Below are 16,032 nucleotides of genomic sequence, written 5' to 3' on the forward strand. Positions count from 1 at the left end.
TATGAGATTATGAATTTTCAGTTGTGAGATTATGAATTTTCTGTTATGCGATTATGAATTTTCTGTTATGAGATTATGAACTTTCATAAAATTCATAATCTCATAACAGAAAATTCATAATTTGATCAAACGCGCGCCGTTAACTCCACATCCGCGATTATTTTTTTTTTTTTTTGGCCTAAAAACGACGTCGTTTTGCCTTGTGTTCACCATTCTCGGTGAACACAATTCCATGGCATAATTTGCGGGCTGGAATTTAGTCATGTGGACATTAATTTTATTTCATCTTTTCAGTCGTTGGATTTTTCTCCTATCAATTGTTGCGAGTCTAAAATTGTATGGTAATTATTTCTAACGTGAATTGTTAGAGGAATCTTAATGGTGAGTTGCACAAAACAAAAAAAAAAAACACAAAAAAACCAACCCCTACCCAATAGTTAGTATGTATCATTGACTGTATATACAAAGATATATGTTTTAGTTAATTACGGAGTATCATACTTATTTCCCCGTTAGTATGTATCATTGACTGTATGTACAAAAATGTATGTCTAAAGTTTGATAGAATAAGAATAGTACTATCAATATGAGTTCAACTCGATGGGTCAAACTTATTTAACCCGTATTTTAAACGGGTTGAGTCGGAGAAATTCTGACTCATTTCATACGTGACTCAACTCATTTAGCCCGTATTAAATACGGGGGCTAAATAGGCAATTTATATCCTACACCACGGCGCGCGTTGCACTATGCGCCCAGATGCAAAACGACGTCGTTTTAATTATTATTATTTTTTTTTTGAAATTTCCCGCCCCAGTGAATGGCAGTAGTTTTTTCTTAAAAAAAAAATCCGCTGTTCAAGAATGTACATAATGTTATACCAGAATACACATAATGTTATACATGAATGTACATAATTATATAACAAAATATACATACTCTTTTTAAAAGATAATACACATAATCTAACATAATACATAATAAACATAAACTTTTAACATAATACACATCAACTCTTAACATAATACACACAAATTTTCTGATTCGGATGTACATAATCTATATATATATATATATATATAAGTAAAATCCTCTAAACAAAATTTCCCCCCAAAACTTTTGTAGTAAAACTTATTTGGTAAGTAAATGTCAAATAGGAATTAAATAAATAATAATAATAATAATGTTATTACCTTAAATAAATAAATTATTATACTTTCCCTTAAATAAATAAATTATTATACTTTCCTTTTGAATTAGTATTTTCTACCTATAAATACAAGAGCTTCTTCAATCAAAGAATCTCAGACTCATCTTTCTGCTTTCTTTTTGTATGAATTTTCTACATTTTTCTAACTATATTCTCACGTACTTCAATATGTTTTGCAGTTTGGACATCATGAATAGCTTCATCAACGATATCTTCTTGAAGCTCGCCCAAGAGGTGACTCGCTTGGCCCACTACAACAAGAAGCCGATAATCACTTCCCGCGAGATCCAGGCTGGCATGAGATTGGTTCTTCTTGGCGAATTGGTAACGCACGTTGTCTCTCTAAAAACACTAAAGCAGTCACCATATTTACAAGCTCTTAGATGAAATCATTTAAATCTATGTTTCGTTTTATATAATCTCAATTAGGGATTAATAGATGTAAAGTAACTTGAATTTGAGTTTAATTTCATATTATTCTTCCAAAAGGTTTAATTTCATATTATAAGTATTGTTATCTACCTTCAACTATCAGTGAATCGATTAGCATTCTCAAAAAATAAAAATAAAAAAAATTGAATGTCTATATCTATGTGCATTTAAGATGCAACATGTGTATAATTCATTAGGCTTTGAGGCAGGAGAACACATCTGGGTACATTGGTGGATCTGTATCTCATTGCAAAAAAAATATCCATACAATTAATTAATTAATATAATTACAATTATCTTTATTCTAATTCAAAAAAAAACTAAAGAATTAATTGTAATAATGAAATTTGTTATTAATATTCTGTTACTAATTGACACAGAAATCAGACTAAAAGAAAAACGAAATTAATATTAAAAATGGTCTCGAATTAAAAAAATGTGTTTAATAAGTAAATAACTAATTTGCTAGACAGAAAATTAGGGTAAAGGAAAAAGAAAATGATTATTAAACATTGTACCAGATTGTTTTTATGATTGAAAATGAATATTACAAACGTACCAGATTGTTTTTATGACCAGAAATAAGAATGAATTTTACACACGGGAATCTATTATTAATATTCTGTTATACTAATAGGCATGGGAATCATGCCAAATGAAAAAATGATTTAATATTAAAAATTTATTGGAAATATAACACAGTTTTCCCTACGAAAAATTAGTAACCACCAAATGAAATATTAGGAAAAAATTATGAAGAAAAAATAAATGGAAACAAATATTAACTCTTTCTATGAATGAAAAAAGGAAATGAATATATCCATATTTCACTTAAAATATAATCAGTAATTATATTATATTATTATAATTATATTAATTATTTATGAAGAAAAAAGGAAATGAATATGAAAGGAAAAAATAAAATTTAGACACGAAAATCTATTATTAATATTCTGTTATACTAATAGACACGGGAATTAGGCCAAATGAAAAAAAAAAAGATTTAATATTAAAAATTTATTGAAAATATAACACTGCTTTCCCTATGAAAAAATTAGTAACCACCACGTGAAATATTAGAAAAAATTATGAGGGAAAAATAAATGTAAATGAATATTAATTCTTTCTATGAGTAAAAAGGGAAATGAATATATTCATATTTCACTTAAAATATAATCAGCAATTATATGATTATGATTATAATTATTATAATTATATTAATTATTTATGAAGGAAAAATGAAATGAATATATTAATAGTTTACTGGAAATATAATTAGTAATTATATTTTTTATAATTATATTACTTTTTAATTATGTGGAAATGTGGAAATGAATATTAATTCTTTTTATGAACGAGAAAGGAAATGAATATTTCACAAAGAAATCTGTTATTAATATCATGTTACTAATCGACATGGAAATCAGGCCAATTAATCGACAATTATTAGAAAAATGAATAAAAATCAATATTAATTCTTTATATGAAGGAAAGAAAAAAAGAAATATATATATTCAAAAGGAAATGAAATATGAAGAAAAACGAATGAATATGTTTATATTTCACTAAAAATATAACACAGCTTTTGGCACAGAAATCGGACCAAAAGAAAAAATAAATTAATATTAAAAATGGATTCGAATTAAAAAAAAAACGTGCTTAATAAGTAAATAACTAATTTGCTACACAGAAAATTAAGGTAAAGGAAAAAGGAAATGATTATTAAACATGTATCAAATTGTTTTTGTGATTGAAAATGAATATTACAAACATACCAGATTGTTTTTATGACCAGAAATATGAATGAATTTTACACATGAAAATTTATTATTAATATTATGTTACTAATAGGCATGGGAATCATGCCAAATGAAAAAAGGATTTAATATTACAAATTTATTGAAAATATAACACAATTTTTCCTACAAAAAAAAAAAAAAATAGTAACCACCAAATGAAATATTAGGAAAAAATTATGAAGGAAAAAGAAATGGAAACAAATATTAACTCTTTCTATGAATGAAAAAGGAAATGAATATATCCATATTTCACTTAAAATATAATCAGTAATTATATTATTATAATTATATTAATTATTTATGAAGGAAAAAGGAAATGAATATGAACAGAAAAAAATGAATTTTACACACGAGAATCTATTATTAATATTTTGTTACTAATAGACACAGGAATCAGGCCAAATGAAAAAAAAGATTTAATATTAAAAATTTATTGAAAATATAACACCGCTTTCCCTACGAAAAAATTAGTAACCACCACATGAAATATTAGGAAAAAATTATGAAGGAAAAAGAAATGGAAATGAATATTAACTCTTTCTATGAGTGAAAAGGGAAATGAATATTACTCATAATGAATAAATATATGAATTATTATACATAGTAGCATGAAATTAATTAGTAGGACAATTATATTAGGTAATATAATTAATAATTTACTTTTTAAATTATATTCCCTTTTTAATAATGAATATTTTCTTAAAGTATATACACAGATTATGCTTATCAATATAGAATTAAAAGTGTATAGATGTATAATATTATTAGTACAATATCAATTATACTTGCCTTAATAATTAATTATTAATATTATTGCCTAATAATTATGTGTTGTCACCTTTTTCGGGGTAATTATTATGGTAATTTATATACATATATATTTTTATACTTAATGTATAATATTATTGGGCACAAAATAAATATACTTACCCTAATATATATAGATTATTTTTAATATAATTTCCTAATTTATTAAAGGTAATTATTCTCATAATTTTTCTTTCATTCTTTTGTGTAATTACTATGGTAATGTATTTAAATATTAGAAGAGAAAAATGTTATAATTAATATAATTAATGAAATTAATATTGTAATTGCCACAATACTTGGTAATTATAAATAATATAATTAAGAAATTTGAGAAATATAAGATTTCTTCCGTAGAAATATTTGTGACAATTTCATTAAATTATAATTAATAAAATATGAAATATAATTAAAGAAATGAAATTATAAAATTAACAAAACATGAATATTTATAATTTTTTTTTTAAATATACATACATACACTTTTTAAATTTCTAAATAATAATTTTTTAAGTATAAATCTATCAATATAAATTAAAATTAATGAAATTATATTATAATTTTCCTATATACATATTAATAAATATTATGTGTATATACAATGTGTTATACAATCATATAAGGATATGCGTCCGATTAGAGTTTATATTTGTTCATACAAAATTTAGAATTTAAATTTTTATTGATTTCTAAGTACAATTCTCTTAGTTATTATTATTCATATTTTTAGAATTAATAATATATATATATATATATATATATATATATATATATATATATATATATATATATATATATATATATATATATAAAATACAATTTGAAATAAATCAACTTAATTATATGAATTTTTTCTATAAATTTATCTAAATATGTACATGATTAGAGATTATATTAACCATACAAAATTTAAATTTAAATTTTGTATGTTATGAAAATAGATACTTGACCAAATATATAAAAGTCCAACTATATTATTATATTGTACATTTTAACATTTTTTTATTTTTATTTTTATTTTAAATTCATAAAAACAAAAAAACAAAAAAAAAATTCCGTGCAACACACGGGTAAAACACTACATTTAAAAAAAAATACAATTTCATAAATATCATAAATTAATTAGTACAATATCATTTATATTTATAACAATTAAAGAAAAAAATAAATAATTTCAAATATATGAACCAATGATTTCAAAATCAAACTAATATACAGTTACAAATAAATATAGTATGATTAGATTTACTTTAATTTGTTTTAATTCCCTTAATCATATGACTTTTCTTTATCAGTTTTTTGGGAGAGACTAAGGGAGTGTTTGAGTTGCTGGAAATTATTATTATTTTTTGAATACTTACTAATAAAAAAAATTAAAATATTTTTCCCCCCGTCCCCTTCCCCCCAATAACATGTGTAAATCTTATATTTTTTAAAATTACAATTTGATAAATATTATAAATTAATTAGTAGAATATCATTTATGTTTATAAATTATAATAATTAAAAAAAATTCATATATGTGAATCAATGATTTCAAAATGAAATTAATATACAGTTACAAATAAATATAACATGATTTGATTTACTTTAATTAATTTTAATTTCCTTAATGAAATGGCTTTTCTTTTATCAGTTTTTTATGGGAGGCTAATGGAGTGTTTGGATTGCTATAAAATATTTTAAAATAAAAATTCATACTAATAAAAAATCATTTTAAAATGTTTTTTTAACCCCTCATAATATGTGTAAATTTTATATTTTTAAAAAATACAATTTGATAAATATCATAAATTAATTAGTACAATATCGTTTCTGTTTATAATAATTAAAGAAAAAATAAATAATTGAAATATGTGAACCAATTATATCACAATAAATCTTTCAAAATTTAAAACAAAAGAACGAAAATTAAAAATAGAACGAAAATATTTCAATAATAATATTCTACATCATCAAGTAAAAGTAAATTAAAAATGAAAAGATAATATTTCAATAATAATATTCTACATCATCAATAGTAAATGCATATTTTAAACAATAGTAAAGGTAAATTAAAAATGAAACGGAAATATTTCAATAATAATATTCTACATCATCAATAGTAAAGGCATATTTTAAACAATAGTAAAGGTAAATTAAAAATTGAACGGAAATATTTCAATAATAATATTCTACATCACCAATTAAAAATAAAACTGAAATTAGGTAAAAATACCATTGCATATGATATTCTAATTGATTAATTGACGGAAAATAAAAAGAATAATTGGTTGAAAATGAATATGATATTACTAATTGACTGATATTTTACGATGATATATTTTCACCCGAGTCACCCATTCTAATGGACTGAAGATGTTAGCTATAGACGATGATGGACAAGATTATGTTGCTACTACCAATGTCGTCTACAATATGAGGTTTTAATAATGTGTAAATACAATTGGTGATATTATGTTTTTTTTTAATGACAAAATTGCTATATATCTACACACAAAAAAAATAAAATTTTTTAAAGCAATTTAGACAAAAAAAAATATTTTTCATACAAATGAATTAGGATAGCAATTCATTCCTATAACTGAGTTGCTAAAGAATAAGCACGTTTGCCTAATTTATAAAAATACTAAACAATGATAAATAAAAGCTTCAAAGTTACAACACTGCATGCGTATATCTACACATTAGCTATTAATTTGAGCAATTATTTGTTTAAATTCAAGCAACGATAACATCAAAACATATAAACGATCCAAACTATATCTTCAATTGCACTATATAATATTTATAATGTTCTAATTTAAATAATTATATATCAATCCAGATATTCTTAATATATTACAACAAATTCACGGGCGAAACCATATATTTAATTGCACTATATAATATTTGAGTTATTACTGAAAATATCAGTCTTTAATCACGGTTAATTGTATGTTACTTTTTTCCGAATCACCCATCCTGATAGTCTGATAGTTTTAACTTTAGACGATGATGGATAAAATTCCGTTACTATTGCAATGTCGTCTAGCTATAAAGAGAAAATGACAAAATTGCTATATAGCTGATCTACATAGAAAATATATCTTCTGTATAAATAATTTATATAACTGAGTTGCTAGACAACGAGCTAATTAGCCCAATTAATACAAATTATAAACATTGATATATAAAATCTCTAAAGTTGCAACACCGAATGCGTATATCTACACGTTAGCTATTAATTGGGCAATTATTTATTCGAATTCAAGCATTGATAACATCAGAAAACATAATCGGTGCAACTCAATTCTTCAATTATATTATATAATATTCGATTTTATAATTTATACAATTGTATATCGATATAAATATTTTTAAAATTTTATAACAAATTCATTCCGTGCAACGCACGGGCACAAATACTAGTTGTATAAAAAGAATTTACATAATTGTATAAAAAATACACATAACTGTATGAACCAATACACATAACGTTGTGAACAAATACACATAATCTCAGCAACTTCCTACCGCGCCTCCTAACACTACCCTTAAACGACGTCGTTTTGGGAGGTGCGCGGCGCACAGTGCTATGTGCGCCGTGGTGTAGGATATAACGATTGGGCTAAATAGGCTGAACCCGGATAATCCACGAGTTACCCGGCCCCCATATATAATAAAAAAAAATAAAATTTAAAGTTATTTTTATATTTCACATTTTTTGTGACCTCCTTCTCCGCCTATTCCCTCGCGTTTCACTCCTGCGGCTGCGACCAGCGAGTCTCACCGACGGGCGACGGCGAGAACCTCGACCTCGACCAGCGAGTGTCCACTCCAGCCCTGCTCCGTGAAAACCGAGAGGCGAGACCGCGACTGCTCTACGCTACTGCTGCTCGCCTGCTCTCCACTCCACCGACTCTCCTCTCGGCTGCCTGCTGCTCGTCTGCTCCACTGGACGGCTGGACCACCGCTGACTGCTCTACGCTACGCCTCTACTGCGTACTGGTAATATAATTATTTTGTAGTAATTTATATTTTCTTTAATCTTTATGATTATTGTTAATGAATATGATTTGATTGTGAATAACTGAATATGATTTGGTTGTTGTTGACTCGCTGGATTAGTGTTACTGTGAATAGGCCTTATTGTTGTTGCCTATACTGCCTTTAGTATCATGTTTTTAATTAAAGTTAAACTTTTTGCAGCAAAATGACATCTCCTAGTTTGAACTATAGTGGTAGTGCTACTGGATTTAATGCCCAATTTGATTCACCAGTTTAGGATCTCTGAAAAAAACATGATGTTCTCACTCAAACCCACTTCAATTTCTTCTTCAACTACGACGAGGAGAATTATAAGCAGCTATTTTTGCCCTGTCGCAATTTGGCGTCTCCTCCATACTCACCCCTCATCTCTCCAAAATGACGATGTAGATGTAATCTTTCGCATCGTTACTACATCAAGAACTCCAGAGGACATGAAACAGTCCTTGAAATCATCTCAAATTTCTATCTCAAATGAATTGATTGACGGAGTACTCAAAAGGGCAAGATTCTCTCACTCGAACCCATTGCCAGTCCTGGAGTTTTTCAAATTTACTTCAAAGAGACGTGAGTTTTTCCATACTGCTCTTTCTTATGACACTATGTTGTATATTCTGGGTAGAAACCGGAAATTCGACGAAACATGGCAAGTTTTAGCGGAAATGAGGAGAAAGGACCAGTCTTTGATTACTCCCAGAACTGTTCAAGTGGTTTTAGCTAGGGTGGCTAAGGTCTGTTCCGTCACGCAGACAGTTGAGTCGTTTTGGAAGTTCAAGAAACTTGTTCTCCACTTCGATACCCAGTGTTTCAATGCTTTGTTAAGGGCATTGTGTCAGGAAAAGAGTATGGTTGATGCTAGGAATGTGTACCATAGCTTGAAGAGGGACTTCGAGCCTAATTTGCAGACCTTTAACATACTCTTGTCGGGTTGGAAATCGTGTGAGGAGGCCGAGGGGTTTTTCGCAGAGATGAGGGAATTGAGTGTGGAGCCAGATGTTGTTTCGTATAATTGTTTGGTTGATGTTTATTGTAAGGGGAGAGAGGTTGACAAGGCCTTCGAGGTTATGAAGGAAATGAGGAAGAGGGATATTGATCCAGATGTGATAACTTATACGAGTTTGATTGGGGGTCTAGGGCTAGCAGGGCAACCCGATAAGGCCAAGAAACTTTTGACCGATATGAGGGAGTGTGGATGTTACCCTGATGTTGCTGCTTATAACGCTGCCATTAGAAATTTCTGTATTGCGAAGAGGATCGAGGATGGATTTAAGCTAGTGGATGAGATGGTAAAGCGGGGGTTGAGCCCAAATCCGACTACTTATAATGTGTTCTTGAGATCGTTTCATTGGGCAAATGATTTGAAGCGTGCTTGGAGTTTGTATGAGAGGATGAAGAGGACCGGGTGCATGCCCAACACGCAATCATGTATGTTCTTGATCAGGTTGATTAGGAGGCAGGAGAATGTGGAGATGGCACTCGAGTTATGGAATGATATGGTGGAGAAAGGGTTTGGCTCGTATACATTGGTGTCTGATGTTTTGTTCGATTTGCTTTGCGATTTGGGGAAGCTGAAAGAGGCGGAAAGGTGTTTCTTGCAAATGTTGGAGGCGGGGCATAAACCTAGTTTTGTTGCTTTTAGGAGGGTGAAGGTTCTTATGGAATTGGCTAATAAGCACGAGGCGATTCAAAACTTGTCGGACAAGATGGCTGCTTTTGGTTCCGCAATTAAACTCAGGCTTGAGAGCGAGACCAAGTTTGAAACATCGGCTTCTGATAAGTTTCTAGAATCACATACGATGCGTTGAGGCATTTTCCTCACCACAACCCCAAAATGAAAGGAGAAAATCAAAATTTCTCTCCCACCTTATATGGAATATGTGTTTCCCATGTTCATGGAAAATAATCACTTTTCGATTAACAAATTGGCATCACAACATGATTCCGAATTCTCTTCCTTTCCATTCTTCATCTTTCTTATCAGTGGGAGTACGGATACGTTGTCATGATGTTGCTGCTTATAATGCTGCTATTTGCATTACAAAGCACATTGGGAATGCACTTAATAAAGGAGTCGAGGAGATGGTAAAACAATGATTTGAAACAATCTTGGAGTTTGTACGAGGACGAAGGCGACTGGGTGCTTGCCAAACACACAATTCTGTATGTTTTAAAATCAGAATATAGGAGAATATGGAGATGGCACTTAAGTTGTGGAATGACATGGTGGACAAAGGTTTTGGCTCACATACATTGGTGTCTGATGTTTTTATTCAATTTTTTTTTTAATGATTTGTGAAAGCTGAGAGAGGCAGAAAGATAGTTTTGCTTTCAGGATGACAAAAGTTATTATGGAATTGGCTAAATTTGTCAAAGAAGATTTCTGCTTGACTGCTTGGTATTTAACAATATTCTTTCAATGTTGAGCTGGTATAGTTTTCAAATTTCAAAACAATCTTTTTCTGTGATTGCAGTAAGTAGTCATGTTGACAAAGTTCTCCGACCTTCAGCTTTGTCCATTAATTTGTTTGTTTTATTATTTTTTTAAAATTAAACTAAAAATTTTAAAATTCAATAGTAAAACATAAGGTAAAATGGACAATCGAGTCAAAAGTTGTGCCTTGTCAAAGTTTCTACACTTTTCAATACCAAAAAAAAAAAAAAAAAATCCGGCCGGTTCAGGGCGGCTGCTTAGCCGCTTGGCAGCGGAGGAGGCCGACGCGGCCGGACGGTGCCTAGGTGCGATTTTTGCAACACTGGTAAAAGTCTTATTTATTTTGAAAATCAATTTCTCTAAAAAATGCATCACTATTTTGTCATTAATTTAGTTATGAATTGAATCCATAGCTAAACTTGTTGACATTAATGTGTTTTCTTGTAGTGTATATTATGCAAAATATTTTTGGATTCAAAATTATAATTATTTTTATTTATATGATTTACCACTATAATGATATAATTAAGTATTTCTCTTTAATTTTACAACTATATCAAACCAACATTACAACCTGATGCGAAATGGACTCTATGTCTAAGCTCGATTGGGCTGGGGAGCAGAAGCCCAAGGATTAATTAGGTCCAGAGGATGGCTAGAGGGTCGTTATATCGTGGACCGCGATGCACGTGCATCGAGGTCAAAACGATGGCGCGCCGTTAGTGTTAACGGAGCACACATTTTTTTGTATGTTAATTACCAACTGACACTGCAGTATATCTAAATCAACACTGCCTCACATATTATTTTTATATTATCAAATGAAACTGCAGTTATATCAAAATGATACTATAGTTGTGGTGAAATAAAACTGCAATGTATATAAAATGAAACTGAATTACATTTCTCATATTTAAGTGTATATTGTACAATGAAGCTGTAATTATATCAAAATGATCATGTAGTTATGTTTTAATAAAACTATAGTGTGTATAAAATAAAATTAAATAACATTTTCACATATTTGAGTTTATAAATATCGAATAAAACTGTAGTTATATCGAAATGAAACTTTAGTTGTGTTGAACTGAAACTGCAGTATATACAAAATGAAACTGAATAACAGAGTTACTTTTTGCGAAATGGTGTGAAACGGCAAGAAATGGATGTTGTTTCTTTTTATTAAACAAAACGACGTCGTTTTGATGTGCGGTGCATAATTGATTATGCACCGTGGTGCACGATATAATTTGCCATGGCTAGAAGTCATGGGCAATTTGGGGGACCTATGTGAGAAGGGGGGAGGAGTTAGGGGTGCGAATTTGGCTAACGATCAAAGTTAAGGGGGTGAGAGTGTACATAAAGAATAAATGGATGGGGTATAAAGCGAACAAATGGAAAAGTTTAAGGACTAGAGTGTGACAAGACTAAAGTATATGATATCAAGGTGCAAAGATTGTGAATGGGGGCTAATTGACAAATAATGGGAAAATAGGGTCTATATGGTAGATATTTATGATTGGAGGGTCTATATTGAAAAGTTTGACCTCAAAAATTTGTCCACTTCATCAAGAAAAAGTCTAGACATGAAGACAGTTGAGTATCATTAGTCATTACTGCTGTCTTCTGAGTACCCAAATGCAGCAAAACTAAAGAAAAGTCAAACTTGAGTAATTAGACAGACTGTTATTTTGAAACTACTCTCCATCACAAGTTTACTTATCTATTTTCTGCTTCGAAATCAAGAATCGAGCATGGCAGGAGGAGTAAAGCTGCTAGGAAACTGGGCAAGCCCTTTCGCCCTGAGGGTGAGATGGGCCCTGGAACTCAAAGGGATCAAATATGAATACCACGAAGAAGATCTAACAAGCAAGAGTGCATTGCTACTGCAATACAATCCTATTCACAAAAAGGTTCCGGTTCTGGTTCATGATGGAAAGGTTATAGTGGAATCGTTGGTTATACTGGAGTATATTGAGGAAACCTGGAAGAATACCCCCCTCCTCCCTGATGATCCCTATGAAAGAGCCATGGCTCGTTTCTGGGTTAAATTTGCCGATGACAAGGTAATTGGAGGATTTAATAGAGAGCAAATGAGTCAATTTCGATTTGTTTGGTTCATAAGGTGTTGATCAACATTGGTGCTTTTTGCACAGAGTGCAATCATGTATGCTTTTGGAATTGTACCAAAATTCACAGCACTTGCTGCAACCCTAAAAGCATACGTGATTGAATCCGGTACAAAAGGTGTCAGTAGTAGTTCCCCCTAACATGCTACCCAAAGATATAGGAGCCATGCCTGCCTTGCATGTTTATATTCCTTGCTCTACATACCTGATACTCGCGGTTTTTCTTATTCCAGTGTTTCCCAGCGATGAAGGGAGTTTTTTTCAGCCAAGGAGAAGAGCAGCAGGCTTTTGTCAAAGAAGTTTGTCACAACCTGAAATTTCTTGACAGTGCTCTCAACCGCAACTGCTGCTTTGGTGTTGCAAAGATCGGTTTTGTGGATGTCGCTTTAGCTTGGATTGTATGCTGGGCTCAGGTGATTGAGGAGATTGTGGGTGTGAAACTCATCCTTGATGAGGAAATGCCTTCCCTTGCCAAATGGCACCAGAATGCCCTTGAAGCTGCCCCTGTTCTGAAAGAGTGCACACCGCCCCGAGAAAAACTGGTGGAGCATTTCAAAGGCTTCCGCAAGATGCTTGCAGCTGCATCAAACTGAAATATTTTTTCGATTAGTATGGCTTAAGTACTCAGAAAGTTGTTGTGAAATTAGTAAATTACAAACTAAAGATGCAGTGTACTTCTCAGTTCATATACAGTATGGTATAAATAAAATCAACAAGCTCCTATATATTCATCTAACTTATTTATTTATCATGCCAGGAAGCAGTATCGGCACCATTACGAATATAACAACCCTTTTTTTTTGTTTGTTTTGGTCAGACCACGAGGTGACCTGAACAAGCCCTAACTGTAGGAGGCACCTTTAAACCCGTACCATACTCAGACTGGTTCGCACCGGGCCGGCCCAATTAAGAGGCAAAGTGTTGGCCAGATTGGTTTTTCCATATGAGAGGGGATTCGAACTCCCGACCTCTCTTAAGGGACGAGAGTGCACGGCCACCACTCACGCCAACCAAGCTGGTTATACAACAATCCTTTAACTTCAGTACTCACCTCTAGCACCAAGAAAGTACTCACGTACAGCTACCACCCATAACGTACGCATTTGCATGTGATCAATATCCCTCCCTGGTGTTGCTTCTAGTTAAAGTCCACATAACAGAAACAGAACCCTTAATTAGTTATCAAACAGTATAGTTTTTTTTTTTTTTTTTCAAGTATGTATGATGTATATGTTTTACAACCTTGATGTCTGAACCAGACCACGAGTCTCATCATCCATATTGATTCCATCCTTTTGCATCAGCTCAAGAAGTTTTTGAGCTGATTTTTGACTGCATGTTCGCATCCTAAGCAATGATTTGTAGACTGGAAGGCTAGCAAGATTGAATTTTCTGAGAGCTCGAAGATATTGTACAGCCTCTTCAAAATTTTCACTCTTCTGCAGATAGTTCGCAATGGTCACTACAATACTAGGTGATGGCCTCCAATCACAGTCTTTCGACATGGCAAGAGCTCTTTGTATGGCATCAATAGCTTTCTCTATATTCTGACTTCTAACCCATCCTTCCATCAGTATTTCCCAGGTCTTATAATTTGGAACTCCGCCTTTCTCCAATGTGCGAAGATATAATAACTCAGCTTTCCCCGTTAGTCCATTCCTCATGTATGCACCGAGAAGAATGTTGGGGACTCTGACGTCATATGCCCTACATTGAGACTCCCATTCTTCAAAAATATTCTGAGCATCCTCAATCTCACCAAGCTTCACCAAAGATGACAACATACACATGTAATTGGCACAAGTCATTCTGCCTTTTACAGCTTTAGAAGCTTCCCAAAGCCGAAGTACTCCTTCCTTATCGTTTAAAGAAGTGTATAGCGTAATAATAAAGAAATAAGCAAGGCGGTTACAGTTAGACAATTTCTTTTCAGCAACTCTCAGGACCAAAATAGCCTTGCGGATAAGTCCCGCTTTTTGGTAGATGTTAGCTAATGTGCACAAACTGCTCCATCCTACGCCAACCTGTGGATCATTCATCATTTCTTTATACACAGCCTCCACTGATTCAATGTCACTCAGATCTCCATATGCGGTCATCCAAAGGTTATAGGAGAGCACATTTAGCGGTATGCAGTTGTGCTTCATTTGCAGGATGACAGATGGTACTTTAGTGTACTGAGAAGTAGCCATATAGAGCTTCATCATCTCATTAAAGGGCTGAGTGGTCACAGCCAACCCCATGCCATTCATCTTTGCCATCAAAGCTTCCGCCTTCCCAGTGTCCCTTTCTTTAGCATAACAACGAAGAAGACGAAGACAAGAAGCCTTCTTCGAAACCGAGCCTGGCAATTTATCAAAATATTCTTCAGCACCTTCTGAACCATGAATTTTAATTGTTAATTCCAATCTGATTGCATAGTCAGCAGCACACATCCAAGAATTATCTTGAGTTTCCATCCACATTAGTATCTGCTCATATCAGAAATTAATTATATGTGTGATAGTCAAGAGGATTAAATTCGAAATTAACTCAATCGGAAAGGACATACAAGTATCTAATACAACCCTAATCAGATTCTTCAAGTGTTAATCAGCATAGAAATATTTTCCAGATACAAACATAATCAACTTCCACTCGAAAATTCGATTCAAACAAAAAAGAAATGACCTCAAAAGCGGGTTTAAAACGGCGGCGTTTCATAAGCTGCCTGGAGATACGCCGGAGCTCAGATACCGAAATCCTTCGCCCATCATCCACCCAATTCTGGAGCACAGCAGTCGTACTCCTCTGTGTGCAAACGCTATTGAAAATCCAGCTCTTGAGCTCGTCGCCGGCGCCGCGGCGGATTCTATACGGCGCGGTTTCCCTAATCTGTAAGGAACTTGAAGATATGTGCCTCCATGAACTAGCCACACAAGCAATGTCGACACTGCAATTCTCCCCCAAACACAACGCTAATTAGATGCACAGTTGAATATATCGTGTGTGTATACATAGATAGAGAAATGTATACCTTCTTAGAGAGAGAAAGATCCGGCGAACCGCTGCCATGAGCCACCGTTCTCTGCGAGACGAGAACGGAGGGAAAATGGTGTGTTTGCCTGTTTGGTTTGGCAATTGGCAGTGGAATTTTAGGTTGTGGATATTATACTCAGTAATTTTTTTTTTATAAAAAAACTATAGTCACTTTGC

At 31.9% G+C, this 16,032-nt stretch overlaps 3 protein-coding genes across 4 annotated transcripts; 2 read left to right on the forward strand and 1 right to left on the reverse strand.

The window, feature by feature from the left end:
- The first annotated feature begins 7,966 nt into the window (after positions 1 to 7,966).
- On the forward strand, positions 7,967 to 10,208 carry LOC109152622 (putative pentatricopeptide repeat-containing protein At1g02420). Its single transcript, XM_019300261.1, has 3 exons — positions 7,967 to 8,009; positions 8,220 to 8,238; positions 8,440 to 10,208. Exon 3 carries the CDS (start codon positions 8,490 to 8,492, stop codon positions 10,080 to 10,082), a length of 1,593 nt encoding a protein of 530 aa, XP_019155806.1. The 5' UTR covers positions 7,967 to 8,009; positions 8,220 to 8,238; positions 8,440 to 8,489; the 3' UTR covers positions 10,083 to 10,208.
- Positions 10,209 to 11,919: 1,711 nt separating this feature from the next.
- LOC109153264 (probable glutathione S-transferase) lies at positions 11,920 to 13,573 on the forward strand. The gene is made up of 2 exons (XM_019301130.1): positions 11,920 to 12,774; positions 13,071 to 13,573. Exons 1-2 carry the CDS (start codon positions 12,463 to 12,465, stop codon positions 13,428 to 13,430), a joined length of 672 nt encoding a protein of 223 aa, XP_019156675.1. The 5' UTR covers positions 11,920 to 12,462; the 3' UTR covers positions 13,431 to 13,573.
- On the reverse strand, positions 13,325 to 15,975 carry LOC109153261 (pentatricopeptide repeat-containing protein At5g27460). 2 transcript variants are annotated; one of them, XM_019301127.1, is made up of 5 exons: positions 15,854 to 15,975; positions 15,508 to 15,769; positions 14,080 to 15,308; positions 13,889 to 13,972; positions 13,325 to 13,426 (listed from the first exon to the last, which is right to left on the reverse strand). In XM_019301127.1, exons 1-4 carry the CDS (start codon positions 15,889 to 15,891, stop codon positions 13,951 to 13,953), a joined length of 1,551 nt encoding a protein of 516 aa, XP_019156672.1. In that variant the 5' UTR covers positions 15,892 to 15,975; the 3' UTR covers positions 13,325 to 13,426; positions 13,889 to 13,950. The 2 variants fall into 2 exon arrangements, with proteins under 2 accessions (XP_019156672.1, XP_019156671.1); XM_019301126.1 differs by having other exon boundaries at positions 13,889 to 13,975.
- Positions 15,976 to 16,032: the final 57 nt, after the last annotated feature.

This window comes from Ipomoea nil, unplaced genomic scaffold, assembly GCF_001879475.1.
Source record: "Ipomoea nil cultivar Tokyo-kokei standard unplaced genomic scaffold, Asagao_1.1 scaffold2480, whole genome shotgun sequence".
NCBI classification, from domain to species: domain Eukaryota; kingdom Viridiplantae; phylum Streptophyta; class Magnoliopsida; order Solanales; family Convolvulaceae; genus Ipomoea; species Ipomoea nil.

Bases quoted from the DNA above. Each gene is read 5' to 3' on its own strand.
- LOC109153264 (XM_019301130.1), top strand. From the start codon at position 12,463: ATGGCAGGAGGAGTAAAGCTGCTAGGAAACTGGGCAAGCCCTTTCGCC. The intron at 12,775-13,070 runs GTAATTGGAGGA...TTCTTATTCCAG, and splicing joins TTAAATTTGCCGATGACAAG to TGTTTCCCAGCGATGAAGGG.
- LOC109153261 (XM_019301126.1), bottom strand. From the start codon at position 15,891: ATGGCAGCGGTTCGCCGGATCTTTCTCTCTCTAAGAAG. The intron at 15,309-15,507 runs GTCATTTCTTTT...TGATATGAGCAG, and splicing joins GTTTTAAACCCGCTTTTGAG to ATACTAATGTGGATGGAAAC. The intron at 13,976-14,079 runs GTTGTAAAACAT...GACTTTAACTAG, and splicing joins GGTCTGGTTCAGACATCAAG to AAGCAACACCAGGGAGGGAT.
- LOC109152622 (XM_019300261.1), top strand. From the start codon at position 8,490: ATGCCCAATTTGATTCACCAGTTTAGGATCTCTGAAAAAAACATGATG.